Source organism: Colletotrichum acutatum, assembly GCF_030867785.1.
Source record: "Colletotrichum acutatum strain CBS 112980 chromosome Unknown BDZ83scaffold_92, whole genome shotgun sequence".
Lineage (NCBI taxonomy): Eukaryota > Fungi > Ascomycota > Sordariomycetes > Glomerellales > Glomerellaceae > Colletotrichum > Colletotrichum acutatum.
The window spans coordinates 157,824-174,721 of record NW_026849086.1 but is presented as its reverse complement, the minus strand read 5'-3'; the positions used below and the strand labels follow the sequence as shown (position 1 = coordinate 174,721).

Sequence of the window (16,898 nt, the reverse complement as noted above, 5' to 3'; positions counted from 1 at the left end):
AATTAAAGCCCGTAAACTAAAAGACTATTTAGCCCTATAAAGCGTAATATAAAGCTAATAGTAATATTATAAATATAAAAAGGGGCTATTTAAAGTTTAAAAACCGAGGGCCGGCTATTTTTCTTAGCTTAAGCGGGGAGAGGCTAGTAACGAGCCGCGGCTTAAAAATAAATTAATTATAAAAAAAGAAAATATAAAAAAAGTATTTATAGTAGTATAAAAGGAGGTAAAGGCTTAATAATACTTATTAATAGTACGGGCCTCTTTTATAATAAAGAAAGCCGTACCCTTAATAATAAAAGCGGCGGTAGGGGTAGTAGCGGGGGTTATATAGGGGGCGGGCGTTTTAATAACGGGGGAGGCGGTTATAATACGGGCGTTATAATAAGCGCGGGCTTCTTTATTCTCGGCCTTAGTCTAAGTAGCGGCGGCGATATATAAACGGCTAAAGGTACCTATAAAGTCCTTATATTAATAATAAAAAAAGAACGGTTAGCGATATATAAATAACGGATATTAAATAAATATATAATAGCTTTAAAAGCGGGGTTACTTATAATAGAGGTTAATAGTTAATAATACTCCTCGACTATTTAAAAAAACTTTACTTAAATAGCTTTAATAGCGTCGTTAAACTAAAAATAATAAGTTAATAATTATAGAATAAATAAAAAATAATAATAGTAAATATATAGGGTTATAGTAATAATTAGCTTTACTATTAATATAAATAGCGTAGTAAATAATACTTTTAGCTTTATAACAAATTAGCGATTTATAAATAAATAAATAACGGCGGCTTAGTATATAGAGGTAATTATAATAGCCGACGTTAACTAGGGTATTATTACCCTTAGCTAGCGCCTATATATAAAGGAGGTAGGGGACTTTATATAGGGTACCCGGTATAAGAGCCTCTTTAGGCTTATACTCTTTCTTTTTCTTTTCCTTTTTTCTTTTTTTTTTACCTTTTTTATTAAACGTTAGCTAAACATAAAGTTAGTAGACTTTATAAATAGAGAACGGATATACTATATAAGTTTAATATATTATTTAGACGTCCGACTTATTTTTAAAGAGGTAAATAGATAATAGCTCGGAGTTAGAACTAAACTCTAATTTTTTATTATCTATATTATTTTTATTATTAAACGGGGCAATAGGCTCGGCGAGTATAATAGTAATAGCGGGCTAGTTAATAAAAATAAACTATTAAAATATTAATAATAAATAAAAAACTAAAAAGCTATAGAATAATAGCGTATAAAAAATATAGCAGTAATAATATATAGAATATTTATTTAATTATTTCTTAAGTTAAAAAAGGGTTTTTAAATACGTATAGGTATATAAATATAAAAAGGAAATTATATATATAAAAAATAATAGCGGGGATAATAAGTTTATTAAAAATTAGATTTTTATAATAAATTAGCGAAATTTAAGTAGTAGAAGTATAAAAATAAATAGATTAAAATATTTATAAATCGTTACGTAAAGGTTAAAAAGAAAAAGCTTTTTATAAAGGGGGGGGGCCTAATAGAAATTAATAAAAAGGACCGCGGGCGGCTAGTTAGCGGGTTAAAATAAAGCAGTTAACTATTTAAAATATTTATAATTAAAAAATAGATTAATAACGGATTTATTCTAAAAACGAAATAGGGGGGTATATATAATAAACTAGACCCGATTAATAAATCTAAGCCTTAGCCCGGATATTATTATAGTTTACTATACTATTTTTATAGAGGTCCTATTTAAGCGCTTTTTTTTTATAGAACCTCTATAGAACCTCCGTTTTAGAAACCTTTATTCCTTAGCTTAGATTTTATATATTAAAATCCCCTTAATATGGACTTACGTAGGCTGGACTCTTAACACTAATACTTAGCTGCAGTCGTATAGAGGATCTGTTTGATTAAGACGGTGTCGACTTCTTTAGAAAGGCCATCAATGCCCGCTTCATCGTGAACAATGCTTTGGCGCGTGTAATACCTGAGGCCGATGAGAAAATACTGCCATAGATATTCTGGTAGCCACAGCTGGCCATATGAAGATACTATGAGACAGTCGGCATGGCGACGTCCTGACTTAAAGCATCAATGTGCCAATGGCTGTGTTGTTGGCTACTAACACCGTAGTCTCTTTGAGAACCTTCAGTTTTTGCCATCTCGTTCGCAATGGACTGCGGCCTGCCAGAGCTCGAATTCATGTTAGAGAAATGATACAGAGAACGCGCGAAAGCTGTTGGCATTGACATCGGAGTAAAGCACGCAAGCCTCACCTGAGGGATTCTTAGTGATGGTAGCTGCAATCCTAGATTTCTATGGTGGGACAAGGAGCCGTCCGGAGATGCGGAGATGCCCAAGGTGCTTGAGTCTGGTGCAACGCTGAGAGAAGTTCTGACAGCATACGTAATTGTGAGGAGGAGATTGAGCCGGGCGGTTTCCTCAACGAACCCATACAACAGCAATTGGCGGCGTAGAGTATCTATTTGAGCGCAACGCACGAGACGAAACCTATGCCATACATTCATATTTCATGTAGTTTCCCCATCGAGAGGCTTTGAATCGGCGTCAAGGAAATCCACCAACCCCAGGAAAGCGTCTTGTTAAGGGATTCGAGGACTTCCCCTAGACGGTGGCCTCAACTAGAATTGTCGCTAAATGCTCCTCCAAGGAAAACAGAAGCAAAAGGTCGAAAGGTTTGCTCGTCAAACTACATTCCTAGACCATATTCCACTACATCGAAAGGCAACCGTCGCAACTTGAGTGACCTGATCCTTTTCTGAAGCGTATTCGTTCTCCTATAAGTATCACATACAGGACTCGATCGTGAACAAGAGTCCAGATTGGTCACATAACAAGGGCTAGGACTAGCACTGGTCATGGTATAGTAACGCCAGAAGTGAAGGATTTAGATTGTAAACATATAAGGCCTGTGCTAACCAAGACGGCGATATGCTCGCCACGATGCTATTCGAAACTTCGCGACAAAGCGATTTTGCGTGACCTTGAGTAGCAATGGTGCAAATTGTCAGTCATTTGTTTCAATCAAGCTAACTTGGATCATTCGGCAGTCTTTCTCATCTGCAAAAGTAGACTTAGCTCGGCTTCGCAACAGGCTTGGGCCCTGACCAATCTGTCGAAGCTTTGATTCCGAGATTGAGTTTAATATGTAGTGTAACTTATGGCGTGTTTGTCCTCTTTCTCAGAACAAGGAGCTTCTGAACTCTGTCGGGAACAGAAATGAACACAATATTGCGGATGGGCAGAACTTTTTGGCGTGGGCAGTCGTCAACCGAGTCACGTAACACCAGCTGAACATAGCGCTTGGCACGAGAGCAGATGTTGCGCGGCCTGGGCCCTTTTTCTTCTCCCACCCGTCCTTTTGTACCTGAAACTAAGCCTCAATTTCCAATGTTTCACCACGGGCCATAACTAGCAGGGGCAGTCCACGATGAGCAGGAAAGAAGCTCAATCTTTTATCGCGGAATTTAGAGACAGTGGACGCGCAGCAACTCCTTTTGAGTTTGCTGTTTCTGTCTGTGAACAGCGCCAGCGATCGCGGGGGACGAATCAGTCCACGCTGCGTAACGGATGCTGAGGGAATCATGCCACAAGCGGAAGTGAAGTTACACCGGGACAACATACAACACGAGAGGTAGATATTCAGAAAAGTTCCAATTGCAATTGGAGGATATATTCGGTAAAAGAATATGTACGAAGAAAATGAATATGGTCCTGCCCGGCAACCCAAAGCATTTCCAGCCGAGAGATTCCTGACCACCCTTTACATGTAAGCGGAGTCATAGTAAGCCGCGCTGGTGTAGCTGCTGCCCAGAATGCTGGCGGGAGTAACGGCAGCGCTCAGCTTCTTGGAGAAGCTGGCGCGAGTGCCCTGGGATCCGATGCCGGTGTTCTGGTACTCTCCGAAAAGAACGTTGGCGGTGCGAGGGTCGCCGTCGTTCCACTGCTTCCAGCCCGCAGAGTTGATGACGCCGGTCATGGAGGTCTTCTGGAACACGACCTGGGCGTACTGGCCCCAGGGACGGCCGAGGTAGTAGGCGCCATCGGCGACGGTGTTTCCGGAGGCGGCGGCGATGCTGCAGCTGTTGAAGACGTATTCGGACTTGTCGGATGAGCTGGCACGGCCGTTGGCTATCACTTTTATTAGCGTCTTGTCACTTGATATCGGTGTGAAGGTGGGTATTTACCAGTGACATAGCCGAGAGAGGCAGCCACAACACGAAGGTCGCACTTCTCAAACCAGGCCATGGCCTTCTGACCAAAAATAAAGTCCGTAGCACCCTGAATGAGGCACTTGGAGTAAAGCTGGTTACCCTGCTGGGCAAGAAGGGTATCCTGGAAACCGGTAAAAGCGCTGGCGTAGAATGCGCTGTCAGAGTAGGCGCTGAGAGCCACGGCCTGGCTGCCCTTGCCGTAGGTGTTGGCGACGTTGACGTTGTAGAGCTTGAAGTTCTTGGCCTTGATGCGGAGAGTGGCGCTGGCGTCGTTGTTGAGGCCGTCGGCCTGGCTCTTCTTCGCGGTGATGGTCACCTTGTTGCCGGCGTAGCTGCTCGTATCGGCCGTGTATCCGTAGATGGTGAGCTGAGCCGTCCGCGCGGGGACGAGGACCTGCTCGCTGTAGGTGCCCTGGTCAATGAAGATGCATTGCTTGGCGGAGTCGGTGGTGGAAAGGGCGTCGACGGCCTTCTGAATGGTGCTGTATTGGCCACCAGACTTCTTGACAGTCAAGCATCCAGAAGGTGCGGAGGTGCGGCTGGCTGCCAGCGCCGCCGTGACGAAGGTAAGAGCGGTAAGAAAGGACTTCATGGTGTCGAGTAAATAGAAGAAGAAGAATGGAAAAGAATGTGGTCTTGGTTCGTCCCAAGGTTGGCCTAAGTGTAGATCATCTGGACTAGCAACTATAGAGCGGCTTGGCTCACCTTTATGTACTTCAATCAAGAGGTCCACAAGGCTTTTAGTGCCGACAGGCTGGAGGCGAAAGTTCAAATGTACGAGAGCTTCGTCTTCCCTCCCTTCTCCGCGTGTTCTGCGAGATGCCGGGTTCCTGGAGTAGCCCGGGCATGATTGGTGGAGACGGCCATCGGCAGACAGGAGGTGCTCCGTAGATTAAACCCGATTAAACAACCAATCCCGAGCTTCTGAACTTTAACAAGGATAGAGTGCTAGCTGGGGTGCACCCCGTAGCGGCAGTCCGCGGCCACAAGGGGTTCATTACTCTGGAACCGAGCCTTCTAGACCGGCCTCATCCCGTTGGCGGATTAATTTACCGATGGCCCCATCTCGTACCGTCACGGAGGTTGACAGTGCAGTTCGCCAAAGCGTTGACGGTGGAGAGCATGAAATTTGCGGGGTGGCCAGCCCAGCAATGGAGAAAGAGGTTCAGTAATCCGAGAGCGATTTTGGCTTGGTATCGTTTCTAGAACAGTGCTCGCTGCAATGCAGGGGACCGACGAGTCAGACTGTCGCGACGAGCCCAGAGCGCCGTAGCATTTTCATCCTAACAGGGGAGATAGGGGTTGTGTGGATCGTCTGATGTGAAGCTGACGAAACATTTGGGCTTTTAAACTATATACTAGAGAAAGCTTGGCTGGACGAAAACAGTAAACTTTCCATCGTGCTTTTGCTGTCGTCACCTATCGTCGGCATCGGGTCCGATCTATGGCATTTTCGTCGTTCGCCACAACGTTGCTAGAATAGACAGAAAGCGGGAGGGTTTTGACGCTATTTATGCGTATGTGCGACTCTCGCGGGTGGGGGCACTACGGAACGGAGTTGTTGAAATCGACTGAGTTTGAATCGATTGGCCTCCACGCCTCTGTGGCACTGTGACGCCCAGGTCTATCTTACTCGTCAAATATTTTGTCTTCGCGATGGCCTATAGTAATCCGCTCTGCAGAGGTATCCATTAACACGAAGCTACGTGGTGGCTAGGCGCTTGGCATTTTGTCGGAAAAGCAAAGAAGGATCAAATCGCACCTGATAATTGATTGCATCAAGTGACACAGCTCAAACGGGTCAGATAGTTGGGACTTATGAGGAATATACCCGACCGATGTAACTATCAGCCTCAAATGCAACTGTAGTCTCCTCTGATTGACCAAAGACCTGCTTGCTCCCTTCCACCAATCAAACAATTTGACATGGAGGAGACGGCCGGGAATGATACAAGACGGTAAGCTGCAATGGTAGCCAGAGGACGGGTTTCTACTAAAGAGACTGAGACCTTCCAGGCCTGCAACTTACCAATTATTACATAAAATCTTCCTCCCATGCAGTGACTGCAATTTTCGCAGCCAGCCGCCAAAAATCAATGTTCACTCGATCGGGTTACTCTCGGCTAAGTGTCGTGTTTATTGTTTGTGTTGTTGGACTAGATTGAGACCCCGGTCGCGGTTGCAAAGTCAAATCACATCACTGCACGAATGCTTTCTTGTGTCGTTATTGACAAACCCGCACGTGACACAGCCGCCATCTATCTGGGACTAACAACTAGCAAATACTGAATGTCCCTACAGCTAAGCAATCCAACCCAGGTCGTTGCGACTTTGTGAGGGAGACGCTCTCACGATCATCGTGGAAAATGCGACTCCTTGATGTTTTTGCTCAGCAATCCCATCCAGCCTGGGAAGCTTTCAAGTTGCATGCACTCTGGGGCGCAGCAGGCCCAGGGGTTGCGGGTATCTCGGCCTCAAAAATTCCACGCTATCGGACAATCGGCAAAGCTTACAGTCTAAGAAGACCCCAATTCCGGTCGTATTGCTCAATTGAATGTTGAAGGACTTTTAGCAAGTTTCACGTCATATTTGCACTTAAGGGTTCTCAGGCCATACGTTCACGCGACATGGATGATTTGCTGCCGACATCCGATTGTTATTAAGTGAGATGGAGATGTCGAGCTCGACTTCATTTTGACCGCTCATGGTTTTCTGAGATGGCGAAATTTGGTTAATTTATGGCGGAAAGTTTTCTCGCATGTTGTGTTCTTGCGTATATTAGTAGAACTCCCTCAGAGTATCAAGAACTCAACATGCATGCGATTAGAGAATCGGTCTCTGAAATTGAAGAAGCCGTTGTAAACCTTTTCTGCGTAGAGACTCCGTAGGGACTTAAATATAGAAGGTAAACCGTCTCGTGTAGTTTTTTCCATCTGCCGAGTGGAAGCACGATACTGCTCGGAGTAGCTGCGCCATTCTTTAGATAAGGAGGTCTATCAAGTTCAACTTGCAAACGTACCTGGCTTGAATGAAGCAAATTTACCTACAAATGAATTTTCTTCCCGCGTCTAACTTCCATCAATCACGTATCCATAAAAGACGCAGGCTCTTTGATTTTCAGCTGTTTACGATTAGAAAAATGTCGCAGCGCCGCATGTGGCGCTGCCCACTACTGCCGTACGATACCGCCTGCCACGAGATGACTGCCCGTCTCGTACGCTATTGAGATACGACCCCTTATGCGTCGCTCATTTAGAGGATTCAAGCCATTTTCTACTGAATTGTCTTCCACTCAAATCCTCGCTCTGTAATAAAAGTCCTTTATAGCGTTGCCAACGCTGCAGGCGTGAATAGCACGGAAGACCTTGGTGGACGGACGAGGTCGCAGCATCGAGATTCTGATTTTACAATCCGTTCCTCCCAACCTTACACTACTGATTGCCGTACCCTAGAGTGAAGCTTTCTTCGGAATACGTGATCATGTTTAAGACGTGCCCATGGGTGGCGGGCTTGATGGTATTTGACGTTGGCAGCAAATGTCTTGAACGTCAACAGAGCAACTTCCCCATCTCCAGTCCTTATTCCTCAAGCTGCAATCATTTTCCAGACGAGATCAGGTTCAATTTTAACCCACTATCTTAGTGTCGAGGAACAGGCGACGAACGCCACCAAACCACAATGCGCAAAGCCAATTATCCCACGTCCTTTTTGTACTTTTACGGAATGGAATCAAAAGAATAAAGGGATAAAAGCAGAGCCAATAGGGTTTCGGTCATTTCGTGGGAAGAGTAAGCTGCCTTCGAGTCGTGAAGCTGTCAGATAAAATGGAAGCCTTTGACAAATAGAGCCTCGGGTTGAAGAGCTAATATCGGACGAGACTCTATCCGGGTGTTGTACGACGGCTGGTCTAAAAGTGGTAGCGTTGGCATTGAAGATATCTGTCGCAAAAACGACGAGGATCATGTTGAAGAAGATGATAATGGCAGGGATCCAGGGGTGCCAAACAACGATGAAGATACAGTCACGAATTAATCTTGACTTCCCCCAACTTCGCAAAATTCGGCAAACCTTTCTCTGAACATAGGTACTGTTCATTTGAATCCCTATGTCCTGTACGTGTTTGTGGCAGTGTGACTCATCCTCTAAGGTGGTGTTGTCGTTCTCGCTGGTATAGACGCCTGGGCCATTAGATGGACCATGGACAGCAACAGTAGTTCGTCCAACAAAGACGCCCCTTTTCTGTTCGTTATCGGCTAAACAGTCATGTACTGTGGCTTGATCACTTATGCTGCGCTCAAAGGTGAAAGTACACAAGAGATCAGGTATGAACACTGGCAAAGATCGGGGTCACGCTTTATCTAGCTACAACCTCATCAAGTTATTGGCGATCAAAGTTTCGACCCTTTTGCATTCTTTGAATCAACAAAGAATCCTATCAAGACTTGGACTTCTTCAGCAAGGAAGATGGGCAGACATCGCAGGCTTAAGACACTCCCAGTCCAAAGCAAGGAGAGAGCCGAAAGTCAAAAGGCGACCTCAAAGCAGGTCGATCGAGTCTCCAGTTCGAAAAAGCCAGCAACCTTGGTTAGGAAAGATCTCGGTTCATCTAAGTCTCCAGAAAGAGGTACCGTGGCGAAGTCCAAAGTCTCTTCACTGCTCTCCGTGGTGGCCGTTCTCACTGGATACATCTTACAATTTACTGGCCTAAGGCGAATGAAAACATGGATATTCTTTGCACAGCTAGGGATGACTTTGCTGATAAGTCTACTACGTGGTATGATTCGGATGCGACGCTTGGCAAGTGACGATAATTCACTGAGCAGTCACCACGACTTGGTCGTTGGCCATGAACTGCACTGGCTTGCGATCGAGATGTGGAGGAGTTTGCTAGAAGAAATATGCAGACCCAGAAACTATAACGGAAAGGATAGCCGAAGCCTATATCACGTGGTCGAAAGCTGGTGGTCAGAAAGATAACCAACGAATACAGAGCCTGCAATTCTCATGCCCTACGAGGAGCTGATCAGCCCAACGTCTTGTCGGCAGCTTCTTTCAGTCCGAAAAAGGCTTGCTCACATCACCGGTAATATTGCCATATGGGCTCGCTTGAGGCAAGAGAAGTTTCAGGAATGGGGTGACAAATATATCAAAGTTCGAACCGAAGCCAAAGCCATCGCCGCGGCGATTTGCAACATTGCGAACGTTTGTGTCCATGACAAACACGCACATGCCCTGAACATTAAGTCACCAAAAACATTCAAAACGACAAAGAGACTGTATTTTATCATTGCCACGAAGCAATATAAGTGTCTCTTAAAGCACCTGACGGTGTGTCTTCAGGCAGTTGGACGATGGACGCAGCTGGTCTTGAGGCGGTCGTGGGCCTCTATTTGTGGGCGATTATCTTGAATGACCACTTCAGAATAGGGGAACTGTCTTCTAATGAAGCAATCCAGTACGCCAGAGTAATCGTTCTTGGTTCAGAAGGCAAATGAGATATGGACCTCTGGTATCCTCGCGTTTCAATGACATCGAAAGATGGTATCATTCAGTTCAACGCGCAGGAGAAATATGGCCTCTTGGATTTGTGGCATAACTCTCCAAACAAGAAAGATAATGCGACATGGACCGCCATGAGGCGAGGGAAACTAGAAGTTAGAGGGGATCAAATGGAAGGGTGCGAGCCCAAGGCAGGGGAGGTCGTTCGACTTTGGAGCTGAACCGCCTTGGCAGAACATCTAGCATAAGCAAAAGTTACTCACGCCGGGAACGGAATTATCTCAACTAAAGTCAGTTCATTCAGGCAAAAACTTCCCTGGTTGACATATGTGCCCAAGAGCTTTTCACAAGTTTGCTGGTCGGACTCAAAGAAGGTCTTCTGAACAGCCGTTATAGAAGCACCTTCGATGATGCTATTTGGGAGATCGTTCCCTCCGGGTCCAGCTGGGGTGATGCTATCATAAGAAGTTCTTTGGTGGAAAAGCTGGCAGGCGTGTTTATAGATGCCCATCTAGGAACGCATTCAGAGGCTATGCTTTATGTGGTATCTGCACTACGGAGCCAATTTCCTGCCGACAACCTCCAGCCTTAGATTTTAACTTCGCTCGCTACGTGCGAAACCCCCGAAGATGGTCGCCGGGAGCCCAGAATTATGGAGGGAAAATCACTCGCATCTTTCGACGAATTTTCGAGTCGACGGGAGCCCAGAAACCTAAGGATCAACGAACTCGCATACTTCGGGAAAGGCCTGCATCGCCATTCCATCAACCCCTTCTGACGCCTTGCATGTCTTGCTCTTAGATCACGACACCACGGAAGATCGGACCTAATTGAAAACGTTTACATCAATATGGATCAAGAAGTGATCGGTAGTCACGTTTTCGAGACCAGGCAACTATTTGAGACTTACCGCAAGTTTCTACGCCAGATCGCCGTTCACTCCAAACGCAACGTTTCTGTTGGGGATAAACCCGGTCTCACTGATTAGACCGCTTCTTTAGATTTGGACAGTTTGGATAAGACGTGGTCCATTTTGGTAAACTTCGACGTTACTCGGTCATCTATAAGAGATGTCTCTCGTGCCTTAGCGGAAGTCACGAGGAAAGGCCTGGTGGGGGTGCTGGCAATCATGTTGGGTCTTGGTGTTGGTCCAAACAGGGATTACGGGGCCCGAGTCACCTCTTTATCTCCTTCAAATATGGCCACGAAGTATGTGCGAGACTTCTCATCGGCTTTGGAGCTTCGGTACGCTCGCCTGTTGATCAGAAATTAGAGCTACTGCAGATGGCTATGGCTGCCGGAGACGGGACCGCAGTCAACGTCTTATTGAACGTAGTGGAGATCCGACCGAACGATTATATCCATGCAGTACGGGAGGCCTTGCGCAAATATGATCCGTATTGCAAGACGGGACATTGGTTTAGATCCATCCTAGGAATACTGATTGAGCATGGGGCCGACATCGGTGTCAGTTGGATGCAAGTAATCTTTTCAACCCCCTCAGGTACGAGAGAGGAGAATTATTCTTCCAGGTCATTTTTGAGTTGAGCAAGGTTCTCGATAAGTATGAGCACCACATGATGCTTTGGGCATTATCGAAGGAAGGGGAATACGATGGTGTCGCTCGAAACTTGGTTTGGCATGGTATACAGCCTGATCAACCACTCGCGACCTCGTATAGCACCACGGCACTACACCTTGCTGTTCGACACCTGTATACCTTGCAAGTTTTCCTCTTAAGAGGAAAGGTCCAACCCAACCTCGAGGTGAAGAACGGCGCAGGCCAGACACCGTTATGCAAGGCTGTTTGCGAACGCCGGTACGAATCAGCAACCTTGCTTCTAGACAGAGGGGCTTCAGCGGAACCCATTGGTCGTGGAAAGAGGCCCATGGACTGTGCGATTCACAACAAGGATGAGCAAATGGTGAAGCTTCTTTGGTATAATGGTGCAAGCATCAAGTCTGTTGGCAGCAAGGATCAGCACGGTGTGGTGATGGACGACAAGCTGGGAGGAGGTGGAAAAGTTGTTGATTTCATGAAAGCAGACCGACAACCCGAGTTGAGCTGGGAAGTTCGCAGGATTTGATAATCCCGAGACCGGGATACCTGACATGCATTGATAGGGCACGGATGCAGTTGAGGGGTTGGGTAAGGACTTCGGAAGCTGAAGAGGCAACTGGACGGTGGATGATGCTGTCATGGGTTCAAGTATATCGGTGAATGGTGACCAGGGAAAGGGTGCAGCGGTTCCTTAATCGTTGGAACAATATTCGTAGGCGTCACATGGGCCACTAGGATCAAGCTGGCGACTACCTTATGTTATGGCAATGCAATGAGGTCTTGGTTAAGTTGCACTTTAGTTTTATCCAATATCGGCCAGCAAAGAAGGACTTTTATCAATCCCGTACACGGAGTAACGAGTCTGTATGCTTTTTATTTTTTCAATTGCTTCCCTTTTCTTGGTTAAGTAGTTAGCACTGCATAGGAATCGTATATCTAAATAGTGCTATCTAGTGAACATTTGGGCATGGAGGAAACTTGTGTCTGCCAACAAGTCTCGGCTTGCTTTTCCGCGGAACGCGGTATGCTGCCATATCCATACCGCATGTAACAGGCCGCAGTGTTGATGAAGACTCATCAATCAGAAGCAAAATCCCACACCACACCTTCAGCATATCCACCTGGAGCTTTGAAGACGAAGGCTCCGTGTTACGAGCCGATTTCCTTTTCAGTCAAGATGGCAGAACAAATACATGATTCACTAGAGCGCGATGCTGCCATATCGTCATGGTCTCATGGACGTCATGCGTCCTTGTGGACAAGTCTCTATCGTTGAAACAATAGTCCCTGACACGGAATCAAGGGCTTGCTTTTCATTGATGAAGAGCAGGAAGCATCAATTCCGATTTTCCCGATCATTCCATACCAGACCGGTCGGTAGCCTGTCAGATGCAAACCCAAACAAAACAGATAGGCCAACAGGTTGCCAAGCACCGTGGAAGAAGACCGAATGTGTCGTTGTCGGTTGTTCAGAGCGGGTCAGGGGTGAAGGCACCAACGGGGGTGGCCAAGCTTTGTGTCAAGTAACGGGCAGAGTGTGCCCAGCCGGCCGCGAGCGAGAGATGGATTGGAATGCTGGACTGGTTGACTGGAGCAGCCCAACCGGGCCAGGATGGAAGCGGCCAGGGCATTTGTGAATGGCGGTGTTCGTGGTCGGGGGAAGCCGAGGTACTCCGTAGGGTACCGATGACTCGTCCGTGCCGGTGGCCCGGTATCCCTGACCCACCCCCGTCGCAGATATATCGGTAAAGTGGCCGCCCCTTCCACTTGGGTCTGAAAACCCGAGTCATCCTTCCAGCCGCCTATGATTTGTCTGAGTTCGTACGGCCGAGATGTTCGCGATATTCTCGGGCAGTCTTTGGGCACATTTTTAGGTAGATCAACATGCAATGGAAAGATTCGTCTTGAAAGAGTGTGATAATTCGCACTAGCCCAAACTGTGCCCTCGATATCCCTAAGAAAACATGCGCAAACGAAGGGGAGAGAAAAATCTAATAATCAAAAACGCAAATTACACAGCCTCCTGCGGCTAATAGAAACGAGTCTTGCCGTACTTGTCAATATGAGGCCTCTCACCGGCGAGGCAAGTAACCCAACCGTCCAACTGCCGCTCGGTGTCCATGCCATTAGGCCACTCGTTCTCCATCTCCTCTCTCTTCTTGGTCTTGGGCTTGCCATCCCTCACACGAAGCTTCTCGAAAAAGACATAGGCCGCATAAAACACACTGCTGGTGTTGCCAGACGCGGGTCCCTTTTTGTTCATGAAATTGGTGAGCAGGTTGGGAGCAATCTTGTGGTCTGATCCAGCGGGGTACGCGGCCTTGACGATGGCACGTAGGAAGGCTGCCTTTGTGACGCCTTCTTTTTGAAGGATGGCGCGGATCTTGGTGCGGACTATGTCGCAGGTATCGAAGACGGGGACGCTCATCTCACCGTCACCTGGGAGTTCGATTGCAGAGAGGTCCGGGAGGGGATCCTTCTTGTCAACAGCCTTTTTGGTTGCCTGCTTCTTGGGAGCCGGCGCAGCGGCGGCGGTGTCATCATCACCGTTGGCAGCGGCGTCCGACTTGCGCTTGCGGGACTTTGGGGCCGGCTTCTCGGCGGGCTGGACGTGTCACGATGTCAGCTTTGGGAGCTGTGTCACGGCAATGGATTCTGGAAGCGATAGAAAAGAAAGTACTGGCATTCAATCGTAACAGATGACAATTATGAGATGGCACAATGAGACACGTATTCTTTTGAGGGTGTCGAGATGTTATGCGAGATTGCGCACCTTTGCGGCCGTGTTTTGGCCCACGACGCGGTTCGCGTCAGCCTCACCCAACGGGGTGGGCGCGGCGGCAGTGGCCTTCTTGGGCGGCATTTTTCAGGAACCTAGCGGAATACGGAGACGGGCACGGCTCCGGTGAAGTGGGCGGAAGAGGTCTTCGAGTCGGGTGATGTCTGTTGGATGGTAACAATACCGGCGCCTCTCTAAAGTGGTGAGTGTGAAGGAAGTGGTTCCATCCCTGTGTGTACTTGGTAGGCTTCCACCCAAAAAAGCTGCCCACGTAAGAGACGCGTCGAGTGGGACGGTGTCGGTAAGTGGCCGGCAGGGGCCACCAAAAGTCACGGTAGGTGGGAGGGACGGGGCCTGGAGGGGGAAAGAACGTTGATGGAAGCATAACGTCATCGGATAAACAGACACGGGACGAGACATGGGAGCGCGGAGATATTGATCCATTTGCACTTTAGACAGATTGGCAGAAAGAGATGAGACAGGGAAGCACCTCCTTTTTCGATCCAATATCCGTCCCCTTGGAGAGGGATTGGGAAAGAATTGGAAAATACTGGAAAAATTGGGAATAGGCAAGAAGCACGGGCCGGACGCAGCGAGGGGCTCGGAAGCCAGAAGCTGGCGATGCCGTGCAGGACGGACGCTTGGAAGGAACAATCAAAATAAATTGAATAGAGGAGAAAAGGAAGGAAGAAAGGGACATTTTGGGCCCATGGCTGCCAAGAATTGATGATGGGTGGATCCATCGAGGAGGGGAATCCACTGACCGAGATCCATGGATCCATCCAGCTCCATCCCTGTGACGGTACGTACCCACGAGAACGTGGAGAGGAAGGAGGTGGAAGTGGAGGTTGCAGTTTCAGGCCGCGCGAATTTGGGTCTCCAGGAAGGCGCAAGGATGGCTATTAACGATTTCGACAAGTAACGATTTGTTTGCTGGCAGGAAGGGACTTCCTCAATCATTAATGGCTCTTTCTCAGAACAGACGCGGGTGAGATGAGCCCTGGTTGGGTCGTCCAAACTTGCACTCAGCGGCAAGAGTCCGTGCGGTCATGCTTTCACGCAGCTGCCCGGCCTGCCTGCCCCTGGAGCTACTGCGGACATGATGGACCAAAAGAGGAGGAACCCTGCAACGCTATTGGTCGCTCCTTCCCGTCAAGTTCGAAAGTCCTTTGGGATTCCGATGAGTCAGCAGTGGGAAACCGAAGAAAAGTCGAGAACGGGTTAAAAGAGGGTATTGGTCCAGGCACAGAGTTGCGGCTGCACCCTGCGGGAACCAGGAGGCGACGATCACCAAGAAATCAGAATCCTCTTCCAGCTGCACCCCTGACCAGACCGAGTACATCGACCAGCAGCAATCAGCATGGCATGGCTGCATGGCCAGCGTCACCCCTTGATGACCCCACACAGAGTCCTGCGCTGAACTGCAGGCACACACCAAAAAGACAGAATTTTTACTCGCCTGAACCCCGTCGAGCACAGATCGAGACCTTTCACAAAGTCGCAAATAGATTGCTGTCCCGAAGCCCGACGACATGCGCTCACCACCCAAAGTCCCAGACTCTCCCTGTCATCCAGACCTGCGCTGTTGAAACTTGGCGGCAGTTGACCCTTTCCTTTCCACCTGTTCATTTCGATTCTCGGCTTTTCCACCATTTTCATCGTAAAGATTCTCACCGCTCGCACAAACGCCCACCGGCAGTTCCACTGAGCCCCGTGAAGTACAGACCAGAAAAGGCAAAGGCTACGGGGCCGAATGGCCTGTTGCCCGTCATTGATACGAAGCCCGCATACAAATCCGTATCGAGGTTGATCAGCTCCCGAATCGAGGTTCAGGCCAGCCAGGCTCCACGAACGGATCCGCTACTTCGAGAACAGATACTAGGGGGCTTAGCGATTTTCACAGTTCGACTCCGTCGTCCAAAATTCCAAGTCGGAGTTCAAGTGGGAAGCCAGGCATTGGACTGAGGACTCTGGAGATGAGTACCAAGCATCGCCAAGCCTGCCATGCTTGCTTGTTGTGAACAGCTGGATATGCTGGATCATCCATCAATAAGGCCTCAAGCCCTAAGAATTACGGCCTGCATCCCTCCTCGCCTCATCACAGACGTGCCAACCCGTTTCCTCCACCGCTATCCACTCTCGTTTGCTTCTTTACCCGCCTCGACTCGTCATCCCTCCCGGGCTTCAATCTCCAAGTCTCCAGTCAATCGGGTATCGGCTCATACTGGAACTCGTCCAGACCTGGCCTGCATGTGCCCAGTAACCCAGTCAGCCGAGGGTCACTCGCTGTTGCCAGCCAAGCACTGCCCTGCTGTCAGTATCAGCGGCAGGAGCCAACTCGACGAGCCAGCACTGACCACCCACCTCCCCTTTCCAACGCTCAGACGAACTGCCATCCCGTCATCCTCAATCTCATTTCTTCTCCTCACTGCCACTTATGCTTACTGCAAGCTTGGCTTAACCTTTGCTGACTGACCCAATATGATGTGGGCGTAAGTGCGCTTCGGCTCATTGACTCCGAACTAACCCACGATTCAATGTCTCTGTCAATCCCAAGAAGGCTTGCCCGTCCCTAAGCTTAACCTGGAGTGGATCTTTCACAGATCTTCACAACAGATGCTACTATGATTTTCAATGTCGCTCATATGCCACCTGAGAACCAACAGACAGGTCTTTCCACTCTCGACAAGCGAGCAACAAGATGCCCGCCATAATTGTGCCGCATTGGCGCCTCAGATCTGTTTACCGCGCCGCCAGCGGCCAACATGCGCTAGGTCACCTTGCTTCAACCCTGCACTGCGGGATACAGCAAGCCA

At 48.1% G+C, this 16,898-nt stretch overlaps 4 protein-coding genes across 4 annotated transcripts; 2 read left to right on the top strand and 2 right to left on the bottom strand.

Annotated features, from left to right (window-relative positions):
• Window positions 1–3,792: 3,792 nt before the first annotated feature.
• On the bottom strand, window positions 3,793–4,835 carry BDZ83DRAFT_584841 (pectin lyase fold/virulence factor; the record flags this gene model as incomplete). The annotated part of the gene is made up of 2 exons (XM_060505801.1): window positions 3,793–4,160; window positions 4,217–4,835. 2 exons carry the CDS (start codon window positions 4,833–4,835, stop codon window positions 3,793–3,795), a joined length of 987 nt encoding a protein of 328 aa, XP_060361735.1.
• A 6,105-nt stretch (window positions 4,836–10,940) lies between these two features.
• BDZ83DRAFT_654621 (uncharacterized protein) lies at window positions 10,941–11,829 on the top strand (the record flags this gene model as incomplete). Its single annotated transcript, XM_060510731.1, has 3 exons — window positions 10,941–10,987; window positions 11,167–11,246; window positions 11,471–11,829. 3 exons carry the CDS (start codon window positions 10,941–10,943, stop codon window positions 11,827–11,829), a joined length of 486 nt encoding a protein of 161 aa, XP_060361734.1.
• A 1,572-nt stretch (window positions 11,830–13,401) lies between these two features.
• On the bottom strand, window positions 13,402–14,136 carry BDZ83DRAFT_562534 (uncharacterized protein; the record flags this gene model as incomplete). Its single annotated transcript, XM_060503580.1, has 2 exons — window positions 13,402–13,908; window positions 14,104–14,136. Coding segments are annotated over 2 exons (540 nt in total), but the record flags the coding sequence as incomplete, so codon positions are not given.
• A 1,215-nt stretch (window positions 14,137–15,351) lies between these two features.
• BDZ83DRAFT_631509 (uncharacterized protein) lies at window positions 15,352–16,051 on the top strand. The gene has a single exon (XM_060508907.1). The coding sequence runs from the start codon at window positions 15,448–15,450 to the stop codon at window positions 16,045–16,047; it is 600 nt and encodes a 199-aa protein (XP_060361732.1). The 5' UTR covers window positions 15,352–15,447; the 3' UTR covers window positions 16,048–16,051.
• The last annotated feature ends 847 nt before the right edge of the window (window positions 16,052–16,898 follow it).